This window comes from Protopterus annectens, chromosome 17.part0 (genome assembly GCF_019279795.1).
Source record: "Protopterus annectens isolate FY-2018-M chromosome 17.part0, PAN1.0, whole genome shotgun sequence".
Classification (NCBI taxonomy): Eukaryota; Metazoa; Chordata; order Ceratodontiformes; family Protopteridae; genus Protopterus; species Protopterus annectens.
In genome coordinates, this window is record NC_056751.1 from 584,995,364 (window position 1) to 585,017,389 (window position 22,026).

The 22,026-nt window shown below is 45.2% G+C and overlaps 1 protein-coding gene across 1 annotated transcript in view; it reads left to right on the forward strand.

Moving 5' to 3' along the window:
- PPP1R12C (protein phosphatase 1 regulatory subunit 12C) overlaps nt 1–22,026 on the forward strand; it is a gene marked incomplete in the record, with an annotated part of 1,670,410 nt that overhangs the window by 110,707 nt on the left and 1,537,677 nt on the right. Inside the window, 1 exon segment of the mRNA XM_044059211.1 lies at nt 2,419–2,537. Coding sequence (XP_043915146.1) covers nt 2,419–2,537 — 119 coding nt within the window.

Below are 22,026 nucleotides of genomic sequence, written 5' to 3' on the forward strand. Positions count from 1 at the left end.
AGTGGGGTATTTCACAATTACACTTGTTTGTCTCCCCTGTGAATAAACAACTTTCAGAATTTTGTGCCAGAGAAACCTATCCTCAGGCATGGAAAGTATATGCCCTATCAATCTCTTAGAAGGAGACATTTCTGTATGCATATCCTCCCCTACCAATCCTTCTGAAAGTCCTGCTGAAAATTCAACAGGACAAGCCAGAAATCTTGCTGGTTGACTCCCTGTTGGGCAAGACACCACTGGTTCCCCTTTCTACATCTAGCCAAGGATAATCATCACAAGTTACCTCAGAGTGGACTTGCTCATACAGAACAAGGGCTCACTCATCCACCCACAATGAACACCATTCAACTGACCCTGATGGTTGTAGAGCCCTGATTCCTTTCCAACACCTTTATTCTGAGGACGTGCTCCAAGTCCCGCAGGAGGCCAGGAAACCAAATACCAAAAAATCTTACCCTTCCAAATGGAAGAGGTGTCTTGCTAGAAACCTGGACTCGCTTACAGTGGATTCCCCCTATGGTTCTGTCATATCTGTGTGAATTGCTTAATGCAGGCTTAGCTTATTCCTCCATAAAAGCACATTTCTCAGCTCTCTCTGCTTGTCTGCTGCCCCCGTCTTCCAGATTTGAGACCAAACAATTTTTTAAAGGCGTCCTACACATTAGATCTCCCAGGAGACCTGTAGCTCCACCCTGGGATCTTAACTTTGTGCTGGAGAAACTGACTCAAGCACCTTTCGAACCAGCCTCTTCACCTTCCTCAAACATTGTACCTGGAAAACTGTTCTCCTGGTGCCTCTTACCTTTGCCAAGAGGGTTTCAGAATTACAAGCCCTTATGGCTTCTCCTCCTTTCTTGTCATTCCAGTATGGCAGGATTTGCCTTCGCACCAACAGTTCTTTCATGCCAAAGGTAGGTAATGAATTGTCCTTAAACCAGGCCATTTATCTACCTACCTTTTTCCCCTCTCCCCAGTACAGTAGTGAGAGGATCCTACACTCATTTGATGTACATAGACGACTCTGGTTTTATCTGTAAAAGACCAAACCTTTTAGAAAATCAGACCAACTGTGTCATTCCACTCCAGGGCTCTGGGGTTGCCTGTGTCCAAACAGACCATCTCCAACTGGATCTCCAAATACATTTCATTCTGCTATGCCCATCGTGGTAAAGCCTTGCCCCTGGTACTGTCAAAGCTCACTCTACAAGGGCAGCTGCTTCCTCGGGGCACTCCCCAAAAGGCTGGACACTAACTCCATCCCAGAAGCAGCTACTCTGACATCTGTCCACACCTTCACAAAGCATAACTCCATCTCAGAAGCAGCTACTCTGACATCTGTCCACACCTTTACAAAGCATTATAAACTGCATTCTATCTCCAGATCTAGGGTTTGCCATTCTTCATGGGTTCTTGGAAAATTCTTCTGCCACATCCACCTCTGTTTTTGCATGAGCTTTTGTATTCTCCCTCATGTAATGAATACTGTGACAGATGAATAGAAGGCCCTAGATTAGTTGTATAAGAACGTACCATAACTATAGATGCCCTTCTCTTTTCTTCTCTGTTGCAGTATTCTGTCCCACTCTCCTCCCCCACTTCTTGCATTCTTGGATGCATTGGTCCTCTTTCCCTTGGACTGACTCTCCACCTGGGGCTTCAGTTCTGAAGATGGTGTGCGCATGTCTTTTTTATGGCCTACGTCCAATATTAGCCTACATCAGACATACTATGCTCCCTGCGGTAGTAAAAGACTTTGATATACTGGCTGACGTCAGGCGCCTTGGCAGGCAACTCCCTCTTTTAAAGCATACTGCAACAGAGAAGAGAAGGACATCTATCTTTTTTGGTAAGTTCTTACACAATTAACCCCCCCTCCCCGAAAAAATAAACAAGCTCCCCTCCTTTTCTCCCTTCCCTAGTTTTTTCCTTCTGTTCTTGATTGAACCTGACATCTGTGTTACTCCTACGTCCTTTTATGCCAGGGAGCTGTTGGTATCACCCTGCTACTTTTGATACCATTGTGTACTAGCCACTTATCTGCTTAGTAAGTTGACGTGTCTGTAAAACAAAATTGAGTAATTTCTCTGTCTAGCTGATTCTGATGTTTGCTTCTGCCAGGTAGCAGAGCTTGAAGATTTCAAAGAAGGTGTATGCCTGTTAAATACAAGGGTTAAGAGTCGTACAGCCAGAACTTGTACTGTTATAGTGTGTTGCGTATCCAGTTATCACTGAATGTTGTAATGCTTGCTGTTTTGAAGGTGTTAAGTGCCTTACTCTGGTTTATTTTTTCCCCTGTTTGTCTCAGTTCTAGTACTGTGACTTAAACTACAGAAAATTCATTGTGTAAATTTTGTGATGCATTAATATTCTAGTGGAACATATTCAGGTAACTTTGGTTTGTTTGTGTTCACATTTCAGATTTTTACTTAAGAGTGGAGCGAATGTTGCAGCTGTAAACAGTGATGGAGACGTGCCATTGGACATTGCAGAAGATGATGAAATGGAAAGCATACTGAGAGCCGAAGTCGACCGGAGAGGTACTAGTAAAAGGAAGATGGTTTTATTCATTTGTATCAGTTATGTGGGTCTAAGTCACAGATGTCCTTCAAGGATGTATCTGCAGTCATAACATATGGGTTGTCCTGCCTCAGGCAGCCCTTCGGTCGGCCGGATTCCAAAGTCTGGGTCTGGCCTCGGCTGATGTCGCACTTTCCCCGACGTCAGAGCTTCTGGGGTATAAAGGCATCAGCCGACGCCATTTTCCTCAGTCTTTCTTGCCGCGCGGTGCCCGAAGCAGAAGATGTTCGCAAGTGCCGGTCGGTCAGATCCAGAGATTTCAGCTACCGAAGACTTCTAAAAAATCTAAGTACCCCGTTGGGGACTCTCTCTTGCCTCAGCCGATGTCAGACAAAGTAAATAATTGTTTAACTTGTGGGAAACAAATACCTCATAAGGATTTCCATTCTTACTGCCTTCCTTGCTTAGGCCCAGACCACGACGTATCAGCTTGTTTAGCCTGTGCCTCCTTCAACCGACGGACTCTTAGACGTCGGTCGGAGTTTGCAGAAGAGTTTTTTGGATCCGCTTTTGCATATAAAATGCTGTCGGAGACTCCGACTACACATTTAGCCAAAAAACGCAAGGAAAAGGACTGACGCTCGCGGCCCGCGGTTTTGGCTGAAACCACGGTTAGGCCTACCGCGAGTGTCTTGGTTTCGGCTGAAACAGAGTCCTCGGTTCTTACTTCTGCCGAAATCATACCTCCGACAACCGAGGCCAGAGAGGCCCCCGGCTGCGTTGGCTACAGAAATCCCTACCGAAGAAGCAAGCGCACAAGATTTGTCCGACACCATTCCATTGGACATTTCTACTCCTGCACGTGGGGCAGCTAGGCCCCCTGCTTCTATGTCTATTAAGGCCTTCTCCAGAGCTAAAGCAGCTAAAATTTCAAAAGCCTTACCTGCAAAAGCTACTTCTCAGAGACCTTCCTCAAGTTCTCAGATTCTCAGCCTTGCTGAGGACCTTATATCCATGATTAGGGGTTCCCAGCCTCACCCAGACAGGGCTTCCCACCCTCCTCCTGACAAAAGGCCTAGGACTGAACCCCCTGAACCTCTCTCCTCAGATTACTCCTCGGATGGATCTGATTTATCAGACCATCAGGAAGGGCCATATTCTCCTTATGAGGATTCAGATGCAGAAGACTCTATTCCTTCTGCCTCCCCTCCTGAAGAATTTTCCTTTGGGGAAACTTTGCATTCAATGAGGGAACACATGTCCTTCCAGGATGCATCTGCAGTCTTTACAAATGGGTTGTCCTGTCGTCAGGCAGCCCTTCGGTCGGCCGGATTCCAAAGTCTGGGTCTGGCTTCGGCTGGTGTCGCACTTCACCCGACGTCATTGCGGCAGTTATTCGGGTATAAAGGCATCAGCCGATGCCATTTTCCTCAGTCTTTCTTGCCGCGTGGCGCCCGAAGCAGAAGCTGTTCGCAAGTGCCGGTCGGTCAGATCCAGAGATTACTACTACCGAATACTACTTCGAAGACTTCTATAAAGCTAAGTACCCCGTTGGGAACTCTTTCTTGCCTCAGCCGATGTCAGAGAAAGTTAATAACTGTTTATTGTTTAGGCCCAGACCACGACGTAGCATCTTGTCTAGCCTGTGCTTCTTTTAACCGGCGGACGCTTAGACGTCGATCGGACTTTGCTGAACAGATTTTCGGCTCCGATTTTGCCTACATTATACCGTCTGATCCCCCGACTACGCAAATAACCAAGAAACGCAAAGAAAAGATGCAGAAGACTCTATTCCTTCTGCCTCCCCTCCTGAAGAATTTTCCTTTGGGGAAACTTTGCATTCAATGAGGGAACACTTTCAATGGCAGGGTCAGGATTTCTCTGATTCTAGAAAAAGATTAAGAACCTTTTTACACTTACCACAGCATAGGCCTTTAGCCATACCACCTGTGCTAACTGTAGTTGATGATGCATATAATGATGTCAGTTCTGCCCCTGACTCTCTTCCCCCGGCCCCTGCCAAACCTGACTGATATTACAGGGTCCCGGATTCTCACTTCCATTTGTATAAAGCCCATGCTGCAGACCCAGAAACTATATCTCAGGGCCCAAAAGGTGTTGCAGCTGCCACGGCCAAAAACCCCCTACCCTCTGAAAGAGAGTCAAGAGCATTAGAGAGATGGGGAAAAAAGGTTTATACATCTGCTACTCTTTCTGCCAGGGCATTAAACTGTCAATTCCACATGATACAGTACCAGGAATATTTGTTAGATCAGCTGAATAAAAAGCTTTCTTCTACTGAACCTTTAGACCGAAAGTCCCTTCAGGATTTGGTACACAACTCTCAGCAGGTCAGTAATCATTCCTTAAAATGTGGCTATGATGCACTGGAGGCTTCATTTAGATCAGCTATGACTGGGGCAGTAATTCGAAGACATGCCTGGCTAAAAGAGCAATCCTTGCCAGACCATGTCAAGGCTAAACTCCTAGATGCTCCAATGGAGAAACAAAGTTTATTTGGCTCCCCTGCACAGGAGATTCTAAAGAAAGTGGAAGAAAAAGCAAAATCTGTGCAAACAGTAAAGGATTTTCTGCAGGTTCAACCTCCGAGGTTCAGCAGAAACTGGCCTTCAAAGAATTGGTCCTTTCCAGACACCTCCAGAACACAGAGGGGCAGGAATAGACTCCCAAGAGGCAGAGGTCAATCAAAGGGTGCCTACAGGGGTCATCAGTGGCAGCCTGCCAACCAGAGGAGTACTGCCACAGCTGCAACTACAACCAGTTCCACAGCACAGACACAATGACTTGACTCTGATTCCGCCTACCAGGGAACAACTGGAAGCACCCTTGGGCGGAAAGCTGTCTTTATTCTCGAAAAACTGGTATTGCATTACAAAAGACAAATGGACATTGCAAACCATAGACAAAGGATACAGGTTTCACTTCCACACTTTTCCAAGAAGGAGCGGAATGCCAAACCTTCCACCAAACCAGAAGCCAGAGGCTTTAAGACAAATCCACAATTTACTTCAGATGAAAGCTATAGAAAGGGTACCATCTATAGAACAAGGCCAAGGATTTTATTCCAGACTATTCCTTGTACCAAGAAAAGAAAACCAATGGAGGCCTATTCTCGACTTGTCCGCACTAAACACATATCTCATTGTGCCAAAATTCAAGATGCTGACCCTACAGCAACTTCTTCCCATGTTGGGCAAGGAGTCTTGGCTGGTGACTCTAGATCTCAAGGAGGCATACCTGCACGTCCCTATACGACCAGATTGCAGAAGACACCTCAGATTTCTTGCAGGATCAGAGCATTATCAATTCTCAGCATTGCCCTTTGGCTTATCTACTGCGCCCAGAGTATTCACGAAATGCCTGGCATCAGTAATTGCACATTGCAGGCTTCAGGGAATTCAAATCTATCCATACCTGGATGACTGCCTAATACAAGCAGACAACAAGACAAAACTAATAAAGGATTTGGCCTATGTCATGCACCTGTTACAGGCTTTGGGATACACAGTCAACATCCAGAAGTCAAGACTAGTGCCATCCCAAAGGATAACATTTTTGGGTGCGGATCTGGACACAATGACTCAGATGGCTTTTCCCACAGAAGAAAAACAAAAGCAACATCCAGTCTACTTCATGGCTTTGACAAGACAAACTCAGCTCACTGCAAGGAAAGTCCTGCAGGCCCTGGGTTACATGGCATCCTGCATAATCTTGATCCCGCATGCCAGGCTACATATGAGAAAATTACAATGGTACCTAAGGAATGTATGGTCTCAACACAGGCACAGTCTAGAAACCATGATACCAATCATTCCATGCCTGAAAAAGGAATTCCTGTGGTGGGCTCAGGCCTGCCAGTCCAACAGAGGATTGCCTTTCAACAAACCACAACCAAGGCAGACCATCACCACGGACGCCTCAGACCTAGGATGGGGAGCACACATGGAGGACAAGTGTATCCAAGGCCTATGGTCTCAGGACCAGCTGAACTTGCACATAAACCTAAAGGAGATGCTGGCGGTGAAACATGCAATTGAGACATTTAAATCATTCCTCCAGCAAGGACATCTGCTGATAAGGACAGACAACACCACAGTCATGTGGTACATAAACAAACAGGGAGGCACGCATTCCTACCCTCTATGCCAGATGGCAATGGATCTGTGGAACCTAGGCCTGAATCTCAACATCCAACTGCAGGCCAAATTCGTACCAGGAAAAGAGAATTCACTAGCAGACAGCCTAAGCAGAACTACCACGGATGCTCACGAATGGATGCTGCATCCAGACATCTTCAGAATCATAACAGGCAAATGGGGAATGCCAGAGATAGACCTGTTCGCCTCCCCACTCAACCACCAACTGAAGAAATTCTGCTCAAGAGTATACCACCCACAAGCCTGGAGGGTGGACTCTCTCTCTTTCAGCTGGAATGCCCTAACAGTGTATGCTTTTCCACCTCTCCCGTTGATGTACAACGTTCTACTGAAGATCAGGGAGGAACAGCCAAAGGTGATACTGATAGCTCCAGACTGGCCAAGGCAGCACTGGTACCCACTACTGAGAAGCATGTCTCTGGCGAACTCATGGCCTCTACCCCTATGGCCTCTTCTTCTAACGCAGAACAACTTCAAGACCCTGCATCCAAACTTGAACACACTGCAGCTAACTGCCTGGAAAATTGCTTAAAACAAAACAAAACTGTTTTATCTCAGAGGGTCAAGGACATTATCCTGGAGGCTCGCAGACCCTCCACAAGGAAGACATACTCAGCTAAATGGAAGAGATTCCACATTTGGAGCGCATCAAAGGGTACAAATATCACACTGGCAAACCTAGCACACATCCTAGAATATTTAGCAGAACTGTTCCACAATGGCCTGTCCTATTCTTCCATTAAGATTCATGCTTCAGCAATTTCAGCAGAGTACAACATGGATCCACCTATCTTCTCTCACCCTCTCCTCAGACAATTTTTAAGAGGGATCAGAAATGTAAAACCTCCAAGGAGACCCCCTCTGCCTACATGGGATCTCAATTTTGTGCTGGAAAAATTAACATTACCCCCTTTTGAACCAGCAGCATCAGCAGACTTACAGTTCTTATCTTGGAAAACTGCTTTCCTTCTGGCAATCACTTCAGCAAGAAGAGTATCCGAGTTACAGGCACTAATGGCAGTGCAGCCTTTCCTTATTTTTCACCAGGATAGAGTGTCTCTGAGAACCAATCCTACTTTAATGCCAAAGGTGGTATCCAGGGTATCCTTGAACCAAGCTATTCATTTGCCTACGTTCTTCCCTAACCCACAGAACGGGGGGAAAACTATTGCACACCTTGGATGTACACAGACAACTACGCTACTATCTGGACAGAACTAAAACCAGCAGAAAAACTGACCAACTTTTTGTAGCATATGCAACTGGAGTGCAAGGAAAAGCAATTTCCAAACAGACAATTTCAAAATGGATAGGAAATTGCATTCGTTTTTGCTACTCTTTTCATGGAAAGACAGCTCTTGAAAATATCAGGCCTCACTCCACAAGAGCCACAGCCACCACTACAGCTTTCCTACGAGGGGTGGCTACCAAGGACATTTTAGAAGCTGCTACTTGGAGCTCCGTGCATACATTTGCCAAGCATTACAATCTACCTTTATACTCCAGATCCCGAGCAGGTTTTGCAACTGCAGTTTTACAGGGGATCTTAACTACACCATCCTTATCTTAGTACCTCCTCCCCCAGTTTGGCTATGGTATTCTACCCATATGTTATGACTGCAGATGCATCCTTGAAGGACATAGTACAGTTTTGTACCTATCATAAATGTAGATGTCCGATAGGTATGCATCTGCAGTCAGGATTACCCACCCTCCTTCCCTCTGTGGTACTCCTAGGGTGCTTACCCCTTCTTCAGCTAGCTGGGGGAATCTATTATGGTGTATTTGTTTGTATGTATATATGTATATATATATATATATATATATATATATATATATATATATATATATAGTTTTGCTACTGTTTGGAATTTTCAACATTTATCCAAATTTAGCCTTCCTAGAGGGCACCTGGCATCTGGGGCAAGAAACACTGAGGAAAATGGCGTTGGCTGATGCCTTTATACCCCAGAAGCTCTGACGTCGGGGAAAGTGCGACATCAGCCGAGGCCAGACCCAGACTTTGGAATCCGGCCGACCGAAGGGCTGCCTGAGGCAGGACAACCCATATGTTATGACTGCAGATGCATACCTATCGGACATCTACATTTATGGTAGGTACAAAACTGTACTTTGTGCACCATCTAAATTACTTCTGTGTTTTGCTTCTTGTTTTATATTTTTCATTCCTATAAGTTTGTAGACTGGTTTAATTTTAATTTACCTGGCAACATAGTTTGTGAAATCACTTAATTGGAATGTAATAGGCTTAAGTAGTCAATATAGCCCACCCAATCTTAGTTTAAATGAAAATTTTGGCTTGTACATTATTTTCCAAATTTCTTTTTTTATTTTTGCTGGTCGTTTTACTAGTCTCAGGTTCCCTACAGATGACAAGACTAAGGCTGCATCAGTGAAAGCTGGTTTATTATTTTTTTTTTCTCAGCTGTTCTGTTTTCTTCAGTCCCTCTGTCTGAATGTAACTTCCAGTCTTGCACAGAATGTAGGCACTAATGTGAACTGTAGAATATCTCAGAACAGGTAGTGATTTAATGGTAGGCATGGCTGATTCTATGATTTGTAGATTTAGTTCTCATTTGAGGATCTTCCTTCAACAGATCCATAGTATATCAGTATGTCTTTTGAAATGGTCATTTTTGTTGCAAGTCATGACTGTTTTAGTTTTTCTTAGCATTCTGCTGAATGAGAACGTTCGGGATTGGTCATAGGTTTATGCTAAGCCTGCAATATTTCAGCTATTGTATCTTTAACCAGCAGTGTTGTAGTAGAACCCTTGCTATTAAGATAAATCAGAATATGATGATCGGAGGTAGGATGTTTATTTTCAGTTTGGATTGTACTACAGGGAGGGGGAATAGGAAGGAGTTTGAGAAGAGGTAGTAAAATCGAAACTGAGAAGGAATAGGGAAGATTGGGGGTAGTAATGTTTAGTTGGAATGGTCAGAAGTTTTGTAATCAGTGACTCTTGGGATGAGTTTACAGGATCCCATCCTTTTATCTAGTTTATTTGAAATTAGAATGTTGGTAGGGTTTTTATATTCTTTCTAGTATGTAGGGAAGGTATAGGTTTGGAAGGCAATGACCTGATGAATTTTCTCTGAATTGGGAATGTTTGATACTCATTCTAAAAATATTTCTGTGAAAAAAAAAAAAACTGAAGTTTTTTTTTTTCCAAGGATGAGGAGGATACACACAGCTAATAACTGAATTTGGTTAAATTAATCTTTTTCAATAGATGTTGATTTCCATTAGTTTACTTCTGTAGTATTCAAACACTTAGAAAGGGGAATTTGTTTGATGTTCATCGTGTTTCACTGTTGCAGTCATTACACTTGGGTTATCCTGCTGGCAGGCGACCCGCAGTCGGCCCGAGTTCCAAAGTCTTGGTCCGGCGTCGGTTGCTGTCGCCTCTTCCCTTAAGTCAGTGCGCCAGGGGTATAAAAGTTGCAACCGATGACATTTTCTTAAGTCCTCTTGCTGCGCGGTGCCAGAAGCAAAAGCAGTTCGCAAGTGCCAGTCGGCCGACTCCTGAGATTTTCAAAATTGAATTTCAGAACCGAAGTCTTCAATAAAGCTAAGTACCCCATGGGGAAACTTTTTCTTGCTCCAGACCAATGTCAGTAAAAGTTAATAATTGTATTTCTTGTGAGAAGCAAATACCTCATAAGGACTTTCACACTTGCTGCATTCCTTGCCTGGGCCCTGACCAGGACGTTACTAGTTGTCGGATGTCCTTCATGGATGCATCAGCAGTCATAACAAATGGGTTGTCCTGTCGCCAGGCAGCCCTTCGGTCGGCCGGATTCCAAAGTCTGGGTCCGGCTTCGGCTGATGTCGCACTTCACCCGACGTCATCTCTGCTGGTCTTCGGGTATAAAGGCATCAGCCGACGCCATTTTCCTCAGTCTTTCTTGCCGCGTGGCGCCCGAAGCAGAAGCTGTTCGCAAGTGCCGGTCGGTCAGATCCAGAGATTACTACTACCGAATACTACTTGAAGACTTCTAAAAGCTAAGTACCCCGTTGGGGACTCTTTCTTGCCTCAGCCGATGTCAGAAAAAGTCAATAACTGTTTAACTTGTGGGAAACAAATACCTCATAAAGATTTCCACTCTTACTGTCTGCCTTGCTTAGGCCCAGACCACGACGTAGCAGCCTGTTCGGCCTGCGCTTCCTTCAACCGACGAACGCTAAGGCGTCAGTCGGAGTTTGCTGAACAGTTTTTCGGCTCAGACTTTGCGTACATTATGCCGTCGGATCCTCCGACTACCCAAATTGTTAAAAAACGCAAGGAAAAAGACCGACACTCGCGGTCCGCGGTTTCGGCCGAAACCACGGTTAAGCAAGCCACGAGTGTCTCTGTTTCGGCCGAAACCGAGAAAACTGGTCAATCTTCAGCCGAATCCATGGCTACTACTGAGGCTCCTGCTACCTTACCTGAATCGGCCTCAGAAATTTTGCCTACAACTGTGGTTTCTACTGATTTATCAGACACCATCCCTCTGGATGTCTCTACCCCAGCACGTGGTGCTGCTAGACCCCCTGCAGCCATGTCTATCAAGGCCTTTGCCAGGGCTAAAGCAGCCAAATCTGCTAAGTCAGTGCCTGTTAAACCTCCCTATACAAGGCCCCACTGGCAGACCCCGAAACTATTTCCCAGGGGCCTAAGGCAGTAGCCTCGACCACAGCAAAAAACCCTATTCCTTCAGAAAGGGAATCCAGGTCCTTAGATGGGGGAAAAAAAGTTTACACCTCTGCTACTCTCTCAGCTAGAGCTTTAAACTGTCAGTTTCACATGATCCAATACCAAGAGTTTATGCTTGATCAGTTAACCAAAAAAGTATCCTCTGATGAATCTTTAGATAAGAAATATGTATTAGAAATGGTGAATAACATACAACAGGTTAGTAACCATTCCTTAAAATGTGGCTGTGATGCACTGGAGGCTTCATTTAGATCAGCCATGACTGGCACAGTGATAAGAAGGCATGCATGGTTGAAAGAACAGGTCTTACGGATCATGTTAAAGCAAAGCTATTAGATGCTCCTATGGATAAGGCCAGTTTATTTGGTACACCTGCCCAGCAGGTAATGAAGAAAATGGAAGAAAAGGCAAAATCTGTACAAACAGTTAAAGATTTCTTACAGGTTCAGAGCCCAAGGTTTGGCAGGAACTGGCCTGCCAAAAATTGGTCCTTTCCTGACTCCACAAGATGCCAAAGGGGCAGGAATAGGCGCCCCAGAGGCAGAAATCCATCCAGAGGAGGTGCCTACAGAGGACGACAGTGGCAAGGTAATAACAGAGGCACAGACACAACCACAACCACTGCAACAGGACAATCACAGTGACTTGGCTCTAACTCCGCCTACCAGGGAGCAAATAGCAGCACCATTAGGCGGAAAGTTAGCCTTATTTTGAAAAATTGGCACTATATCACAAAAGACAAGTGGATTTTGCAAACCATAGACCAAGGCTACGGTTCCACTTCCACACCTTACCAGTAAAAGAGGAATGCCAAACCTGCCTCCAAATCAAAAATAGAAGCTCTACAGCAGATAACGGAATTAACAAAGATGAGAGCTGTGGAAAGAGTACCAATAACAGAACAGGGCAAAGGATTCTACTCCAGACTCTTCCTAGTACCAAGAAAAGAGAAAAGTTGGAGATCTATTCTCGACCTGTCCATCTTAAACACATATATCATTGTCCCAAAATTCAAAATGCTGACCCTACAGCAACTTCTTCCCATGCTGGGCAAGGAGTGTTGGCTGGTAACTCTAGATCTCAAGGAGGCATACCTGCACGTCCCCATTCGACCAAATTGCAGAAGATACCTCAGATTTCTTGCAGGATCAGAGCATTATCAATTCTCAGCATTGCCCTTTGGCTTATCTACTGCGCCCAGAGTATTCACAAAATGCCTGGCATCAGTAATCGCTCACTGCAGACTGCAGGGAATCCAAATTTATCCATACCTGGACGACTGCCTGCTACAAGCGGACAACAAAAGCAAGCTGACAACAGATTTACAAAGGGTCATTTACTTGCTACAAGCCCTGGGATACACAGTCAATTTACAAAAGTCAAGGCTGATACCATCCCAAACAAGAACATTCTTGGGCGCGGAATTGGACACAGTAAAACAAATGGCATTCCTAACTGCAGAAAAACTAAAAGAACTCCCTCTTTACTTCTTGGCATTAACAAAACAGAACAAACTAACAGCAAGAAAAGTTCTGCAGGCCTTGGGCTTCATGGCATCATGCATAATCTTGGTCCCACATGCCAGACTGCATATGAGAAAACTACAGTGGTACCTAAAGAATTTATGGTCTCAACACAGGCACAGCCTAGAAGCAGAAATACCACTAATCCCATGCCTAAAACAGGAGTTCCTATGGTGGGCTCAAGCATGCCAGTCAAACCCAGGCCTACCCTTCCACAACTTTCGAACAAGCCAAACCATCACAACAGGCGCCTCAGACCTAGGATGGGGGGCGCACATGCTGGACAAATGCGTGCAAGGATTGTGGACTCAGGACCAGCTGCACCTGCACATAAACCAAAAAGAAATGCTGGCAGTAAAACTGGCAATCCAAAAATTCAGACCATTCCTCAAAGAAGGCCATTTGATGATAAGGACAGACAACACCACAGTCATGTGGTACATCAACAAACAGGGAGGCACTCATTCATACCCCCTATGCAGAATGACTTTGGACCTTTGGAATCTGGCTCTCAGCTACAACATCCAGTTACAGGCAATATTTGTACCGGGAAAAGAGAACACCCTAGCAGACATGTTAAGCAGAACCACCTCAAATGCTCACGAATGGATGCTACACCCGGACATCTTCAAGACCATCACAAAGAAATGGGGAATGCCACAAATAGATCTATTCACTTCCCCTCTCAATCACCAGCTCAAAAAATTCTGCACAAGGACATTCCACCCACTTGCATGGAAGGTGGATTCTCTCTCCTTCAGCTGGAAAGGTCTGACAGCATATGCATTTCCACCTCTTCCCTTGATACACAAGGTATTACTGAAAATCAGAGGAACATCCAAGGATAATCCTGATAGCTCCGAACTGGCCAAGACAACACTGGTACCCATTGCTGAGGAGCATGTCTCGGGAGAAAATGTGGTCAATACCCCTGATGCCTTTGATGTTAACTCAGAACAACTGCAGCATCATGCATCCAAACCTAAAAACTTTGCAACTGACTGCCATCACATAGCAGCAACTAATCCAGATCTTTCCCAAAGGGTTAAAGACATTATCCTTGAAGCCCGCAGACCTTCAACAAGAAGGAACTATGCAGGAAAATGGAAAAGGTTTGTCATTTGGAGTGCTGAAAGAGGAAAAGATGTGTCGAATATAGATATTGCTAACATTCTGGAGTATTTGGCAGAGCTTCTACATACAGGCCTGTCCTATTCCTCCATCAAGATACATGCATCAGCTATTTCAGCAGAATACAGCTTTGATCCACCTGTCTTTTCACATCCTCTACTCAGGCAGTTCCTCAGAGGGATCAAGAATGTAAAACCTCCTAGGAAGCCACCATTACCAGCATGGGACTTGAACTTTGTGCTAGAAAAGTTGACACTCCCTCCGTTTGAACCAGCAGCAACAGCAGATCTACAGCACCTGTCATGGAAAACTGCTTTCCTACTGGCAATTACCTCAGCAAGGAGGGTTTGAACTACAGGCCTCAATGGCAGTACAACCCTTCCTAATCTTCCATCAAGATAGGGTGTCCATGAGAACTAATCCTACATTTATGCCTAAGGTGGTATCCAGAGTGTCTTTAAACCAGGCAATCCACCTACCTACCTTCTTCCCCAATCCACAAAACAGAGGGTAAAGAATGCTGCATACCTTGGGACATAGACAGCTACGCTACTACCTGGACAGAACCAAAAGTAACAGAAAAACTGACCAGCTTTTTGTAGCCTATGCAACAGGAAGGGAAGGAAAAGCAATTTCCAAACAGACAATCTCCAAATGGATAGGAAATTGCATAAGGTTCTGTTACTCCTACCATGGAAAACCAATTCCACAGAACATAAGGCCTCATTCTACAAGGGCTACAGCCACTACCACAGCTTTCTTACGAGGAGTGGCAACCAAGGACATTATTGAGGCGGCTACTTGGACCTCCGTGCATACATTTGCCAAGCATTATAATTTACCTCTATATTCTAGATCCCAAGCAGGGTTTGCCACTGCTGTACTGCAAGGGATCCTAACCACACCATAATTTTTTCTTCCTCCTCCCCTAGTTGGCTATGGTATTCTACCCATTTGTTATGACTGCAGATGCATCCATGAAGGACATAGTACAGTTTTGTACCTACCATAAATGTAGATGTCGAACTGGATAGCATCTGCAGTCAGGATTACCTCCCTCCTTCCCTCTGTGGTACTCCTAGGTATTTACCCTCCTAATAGCTAGCTGGGGGTCTCTTATGGTGTATTTGTTTGTATATATGTACATACATGCTTATTTTTTGTTTGCCTTCTATCTTTTTGGAAACATTGGCATTTATCCAAAATTTAGCCTTCCAAGAGGGCAACTGGCATCTGGGGCAAGAAACACTGAGGAAAATGGCGTCGGCTGATGCCTTTATACCCGAAGACCAGCAGAGATGACGTCGGGTGAAGTGCGACATCAGCCGAAGCCGGACCCAGACTTTGGAATCCGGCCGACCGAAGGGCTGCCTGACGACAGGACAACCCATTTGTTATGACTGCAGATGCTATCCAGTTCGGACATCTACATTTATGGTAGGTACAAAACTGTACTTTTTGTGCTAGATTCAATAAACGCACCATTAAACGTTGGTTTGATTTTGCTTCACATTATTTTGGACGAAGATTTAATTACATAATGCTGTTGGAACAACCGACAACCGGAATGTATAAAAAACGCAAAGACAAAGAAAAAGACAGACATCCAAGGTCCAAAACCGATGACGAAACCTCTTCTAGGCCAGTCGCCGGTTCTCAGTGAGGTGCTTTCGCAGCCCCTGACACTCAGAGCCACAGGCCGTAACCGACAGCCACATGGAGACACCGATGCCTGTGGAAACTCAAGGTATTGGGCCTATGGAAATTATACCCTCAGATTTATAGCAGGCTCAATGCATTACCAATTCTCTGCACTGCCCTTTGGCTTATCTACTGCGCCCAGGGTCTTTACCAAATGCCTGGCACCAGTAATTGCATTTTGCAGACAAAAAGGAATTCAAATGTATCCCTACTTGGACTACTGCCTTATTCAAGCAGAGAGCAAGGACATTCTTCTAAAGCACCTGGCATTTGTAAAAAGATTGCTAATTTGCCTAGGGTGCACATTAAACGAAAAGAAATCAAAACTAGTGCCCTCTCAAGAGATAATATTCCTGGGTGCAAGATTAAATACAACTGCCCAGATGACTTATCTCACACCAGACAAACAAAGGCAACTGAGTCATTACTTTCAAATGATGGCAACAAAGACCCATCTCCCTGCAAGAAAAATTCTGTAGGCCCCGGGTTTCATGGCATCTTACATTCTACTAATTCCATATGCAAAACTGCATATGAGGAAACTACAATGGTATCTAAAAAGTGTTTGGACTCCACATTGTCACAGCTTAGAAACAATCATAACCTTGATTCCCTGCCTACAACAGGAGTTTCGATGGTGGTCCCAGGCCTGTCACCACAACAAGGGACAGCCTTTCACCTTACCTACAGCCAGGCAAACAATAACAATGGATGCATTGGATTATGCCTGGGGAGCACATATGGCAGGAAAATGTATTCAGGGCATGTGGCCCAAGGAACAAATGCATCTTCACATCAATCAAAAAGAGATGCTAGCTGTACAGAATGCCCTGACTGCCTTCAAGGACCTAATACATCCAGGACAACTGTTAATAAAGATGGACAATACCACAGTTATGGGGTACATAAACAAGTAAGGGGGCACACATTCCTACCCCCTATGCAGACAAGTCATGACTTTGTGGAACACAGCACTGACCTACCAGGTACATCTGCAAGCACAATTCCTGCTAGGAACAAAAAATACACTGGCAGACGAAATGAGCAAAAATCTCATGGATCCTCACGAATGGAAGCTAAATCCACAAGTGTTCAACATAACAAGGGAATGGGGACGCCCAGTCATAGATCTTTTTGCCTCCCCTTACAATTGCCAAATACAGAAATTTTGCACAAGGACTTCTCACTCTCAAGCATGGAAAGTGGATGCTTTATCATTCAGTTGGAAAAACCTGACAGTCTATGCCTTCCCTCCGACGCCTCTTCTCACCAAGGTGCTTCTAAAAGTCAGACAAGAGAGGCCAAAAATGATCCTGATTGCACCAGACTGGCCACGCCAACACTGGTACCCAATCCTAAAGACTTTGTCCCAAGGCCCACCTTGGCCTCTACCTCATATCCCTCATCTTCTGACACAGCAAAACAGTCAGATTCTGCACAGTCCACTCAGAACCTAAAACCTGGCAGCATGGCAGATAATGTAGCCACTCAGACTGCACCTCTCTCTAAAGCTGTTATGGATGTAATTTTGGAAGCCAGGAGACCCAGCACTAGGAAATCTTATGCAGAAAAATGGAAGAGATTCTGTGCTTGGAACCAGGCACAAGGGCTCGACCCACTGGTCCCTAATATACCTCAGATTTTGCAATACCTGACTGAGATGTTGGACAAAGGCCTATCTTTTTCATCTATTAAAATCCATGCCTCTGCCATTTCAGCTCATTACAATACGGATCCTCCTATTTTTTCACATCCTCTACTACGACAGTACCTCAGAGGGACAAAAAATATTTTTTCACATCCTCTACTATGACAGTACCTCAGAGGGACAAAGAATATAAGACCCCCTAGGAGAGCGACAGTACCTACTTGGGACCTCAATTTTGTTTTAGAAAAACTAACACTGCCTCCATTTGAACCAGCCAGCACAGCTGATCTAAAATTCTTGTCATGGAAAACTGCTCTGCTCCTAGCAATAACTTCAGCAAGAAGAGTCTCAGAGTTACAGGCATCAGCACCGGGTTTCTCTTAGGACAAACCCGACATTCATGCCAAAAGTGGTCTCCAATGTGGCCTTAAACCAAACCATTAATTTGCCTACTTTCTACCCAAATCCCCAGAATAAAGGGGAAAGACTTCTGCACGCGGATATACACAGGCAGCTACGATTTTACTTGGACAAAACAAAAGCTTTCAGGAAAAACTGAGCAACTATTTGTAGCATATGCTGCAGGATCACAAGGCAAACCTATTACAAAGCAGACACTCTCCAAATGGATAGGACACTGCATCCACTTCTGTTATGCACAACATGGCAAATCTGTGCCTAAGGGCATTAGGCCTCATTCTACCAGAGCAGCAGCCACTTCAGCAGCTTTCCTCAGAGGGGCACCAACCAAAGACATATTAGAAGCTGCAACCTGGAGCTCAGTGCACACTTTTGCCAAGCACTACCACCTACCTCTCTATTCCAAATCCAGAGGAGGCTTTGGCACTGCAGTTCTGCAGGGCTTGTTAGCCTCGCCAAATCCAATCTAGACCCAGCCGCCCAACCTCAGCTTTGGGATTCTACCCAAGTGTAATGACTGTAACAGTGAAACACAATGAACATAGTGCAGTTGTGTACCTAACATAAATGTAGATGTTCGAGTGTATTCACTGTTGCAGTCCAGGTTACCCACCCACCATCCCCCTCTTTGCTGGGACTATTCTGTACTTCTCAACTCTATACAACCTATCTGTTGTATTTGCTTGTAGGTGAAGGAAATGTTTATAGTAATATATGCATGGTTGTTTGGCATATTTTTATCTTTTCAGCCTTCCTATCTGGGGGCACCTGACATCTGGGGCAAGAAAAACTGAAGAAAATGGCATTGGTTGCAACTTTTATACCCCTGGCGCACTGACGTCAGGGAAGAGGCGTCAGCAACTGACACAGGACCAAGACTTTGGAACTCGGGCTGACTGCGGGTCGCCTGCCAGCAGGATAACCCAAGTGTAATGACTGCAACAGTGAATACACTCTAACATCTACATCTGTGGTAGATGCACAACTGTTGTTGTGTCTTTCGGCTTTTCCCAGTTAGGGGTCGCCACAGCGGAACTCCGGTCCGCTAATGATTGGTAGTTGATTTTTACGTGCTGAGTTACCAGCCCTGATGCACAACCTTCAATGAAGGTATGCCCATTCACGCATGTCTCCACGCAGAAGACTCTCTAGCTGAGAATCGAACCGGACAGTACCTTACTGTGAGGCGACAATGCTACTGCAGCACCACATGTTCTTCATCTCACATTGCTGCAGTCCTTACACTTGGGTAGTCCGCTGTCCTCGGTCGGCCCGAATATCAAAGTATAAGGCTGACGTCGGTCAAGGCGCATTAGACTGACATCAGGACGTCAGGGTACAAATGCGCATGACCGACGTCATATCCTCAGTCTTTTTTGCCGCATGGTCCGATGCAGAAGCAGCGTTGCAAGTGCCGTTCGGCGTTCTGAAATTTTTCGAGTTCGGAGTTTCAGACCGAGTCAAAGTTGGCTAAGTACCCGTTGGGAATATTTTGCTTTTTCTTGCCTCAGTGGTTTACCGGATGTCAGAAAAAGTGAATAACTGTATTTCTTGTGGGAAACAGATACCGCATAGAGATTATCATACCTTGTGTATTCCTTGTTTAGGGCCTGAGCACGACGTTGTTGGGTGTCGCTTTTGTGCTAGGTTCAATAAGCGCACTATTAAGAGAAGGTTAGATTGTGCCAGGTTAGTCTTTGGGAAGCGGTGCAATTACACTATGCCGTCGGATGCTCCGGCGTCCGGTTCTTCAAAGAAGCGCAAGGATAAAGCAGCTAAGCCCAGGGTAGACGAGTCCGTGCGACGCCGGTTCTTTAGAGGTATCGGTGGAGCCGGTGGTTCCACGGAGGTTTCTCTGGAGGCCCAGGGGGAGACCTTGTTATTGCAGGATGTGGCCTCTCAGGAGGCAAGTCAGGCTGAAGGGGCTTCTCAGGTTACTGTACTCCCCTCCCTTCCTAGGGTGGTTAGGCCTTCTGTTTCCAAGGCTTCTCCCAGAGGCAGGCCAGGTTTAGCTTCAGTTGGTGTCACTCCTAGTTCTTCAGGATCTGTGCCCAAGAAGCATATGCTTAAAATGGCAGAAGATTTGATTACCTTAATTAGAGGTTCTTTGCCCCCTCCTGATAAGAGGCCTAGGGTGGAACCTGAGTTAGGGAGTGTTGAGCAGGCTTCAGATGTTTCAGAGACTTGGCTGAAGACTTGCAGGAGTATTCTCCTTATTCTGATTCTGATGTGGATGATTCTACTCCTTCTGCTTCTCCTCCTGAGGATTTTTCTTTTTCAGAGACCCTCCTTTCCATGAGGGAGCATTTTAAGTGGGAAGGTCAGGATTTCTCAGATTCCAGGAAAAGGCTTAGGGAATTTCTGTTTTTACCCCAGCATAGGCCTTTGGCTATACCTCCTGTTTTGGATGTTGTGGAGGATGTGTTTGCAGAGGCTTCTCTTAATCCTGATTCCTGCCTCCTGCTCCTGTTAAGCCGGATAGGTATTATAGGGTGCCTGAAGCTCATAAGTTTCTTTTTAAGAGTCCTAGGGCGGACCCAGAAACTGTTAGTCAGGGGCCTAAGGGTGTTAAGGCTTCTGTTGTTAAAAATCTGGTTCCTCCAGATAAAGAGGCTAGGGCTTTGGATAGATGGGGAAAGAAAGTTTATACGTCTTCCACCCTAGCTATGAGGGCTCTAAATTGCCAGTTTCACATGTTGAAATACCAAAACTATCTACTGTCTCAATTGAAGTCTAAGGTAGATGCTCTGGCGGAAGGTATTGACTGTAAAGAGTTACAGGATTTGGTACATGTCTCTGAACAAGTGGGTAAGCATTCTTTGCAATGTGGTTTTGATGCTGTACAGGCCTCGTCTAGGGTGGCTGCCACAGGGTCAGTTCTTCGCAGGCACGCCTGGCTGAGGGATCAGAATTTATCTGACCATGTTAAGACAAGGATTTTGGTTCACCTGTTGAGGCAGTCTTAAAGAAAATGGAAGACAAGGCTAAGTCTATGCAGACTGTTAAAGATTTTTTGCAGGTTCAGCCTCCGAAGTTTAGCAGAAATTGGCCTACTAAGGGGTGGACGTATCCTTCTTATGATTCCCAGTCTAGGGGCAGGTCTAGACGGGGTAGGGGCAGAGCTCAGGGCTCTTTCAGGCCTAGAACAGGGAGTTCACCTGCACAGTCTTCGGGTGAGGGCAGGGGTCAGTCCTTTCGTAAACAGACCCAATGACCTACCTTTTCAGCTGCCAGAGTCTTCTCGACTAGCAGCACCTTTGGGAGGAAGGTTGGCACTTTTCAAAGAAAATTGGAGTTTAATTACCCAAGACAGATGGGTATTGGATATCATACACCAAGGTTACAGGTTTTATTTCCATACCTTGCCTCCTTTCATAGGCATGCCAGACGTTCCTCCTCAGCAAAGAATAGAGGCTGACAAACAGATTTCTCTGCTACTCCAAATAGGAGCCATTCAGCCGGACCCTCTGTCAGAAGTGGGCCTAGGATTTTATTCTCGCCTGTTCCTAGTACCAAAGAAGGGGAACACGTGGAGACCAATTTTGGATTTATCTATCCTCAACACTTATCTGGACATTCCCAAGTTCAAAATGTTGACGTTACAACAGCTTTTACCTCTGCTGGGCAAAGATCATTGGATGGTGACTCTGGATCTCAAGGAGGCTTACCTTCATGTTCCTATCGGGCTAAGTTGCAGGAAGTATCTACGTTTCCGGGCTGGGACTTCTCATTATCAGTTCTCTGCATTGCCCTTTGGCTTATCTACTGCCCAAAGTATTCACGAAGGTTCTGGCTCCAGTAATAGCTTTCTTCAGACTAAGAGGGATACAGATCTATCCTTATTTGGACGATTGTCTGATTCTGGCTCAAGGAAAAGAAGAGTTTCTTCATCATCTCCACTATGTGATAGCAGTGCTAAGATGCCTAGGGTATTCTGTGAACGAAATAAAGTCCAGTCTAGTACCCTCTCAGGACATGTGCTTTCTGGGTGTGAGACTGAATACAGCATCCCAGATGGCCTTTTTGACCCCGGACAAACAAAAGAATCTTTGTCTTTACTTCCATCAATTGTCTCATCAGTCCAGGCTGACTGCAAGGACAGTCCTTCAAGCCTTGGGGTTCATGGCATCTTGTATTCTGGTGCTTCCCAATGCCAAACTGCATATGAGGAAGTTACAATGGTAT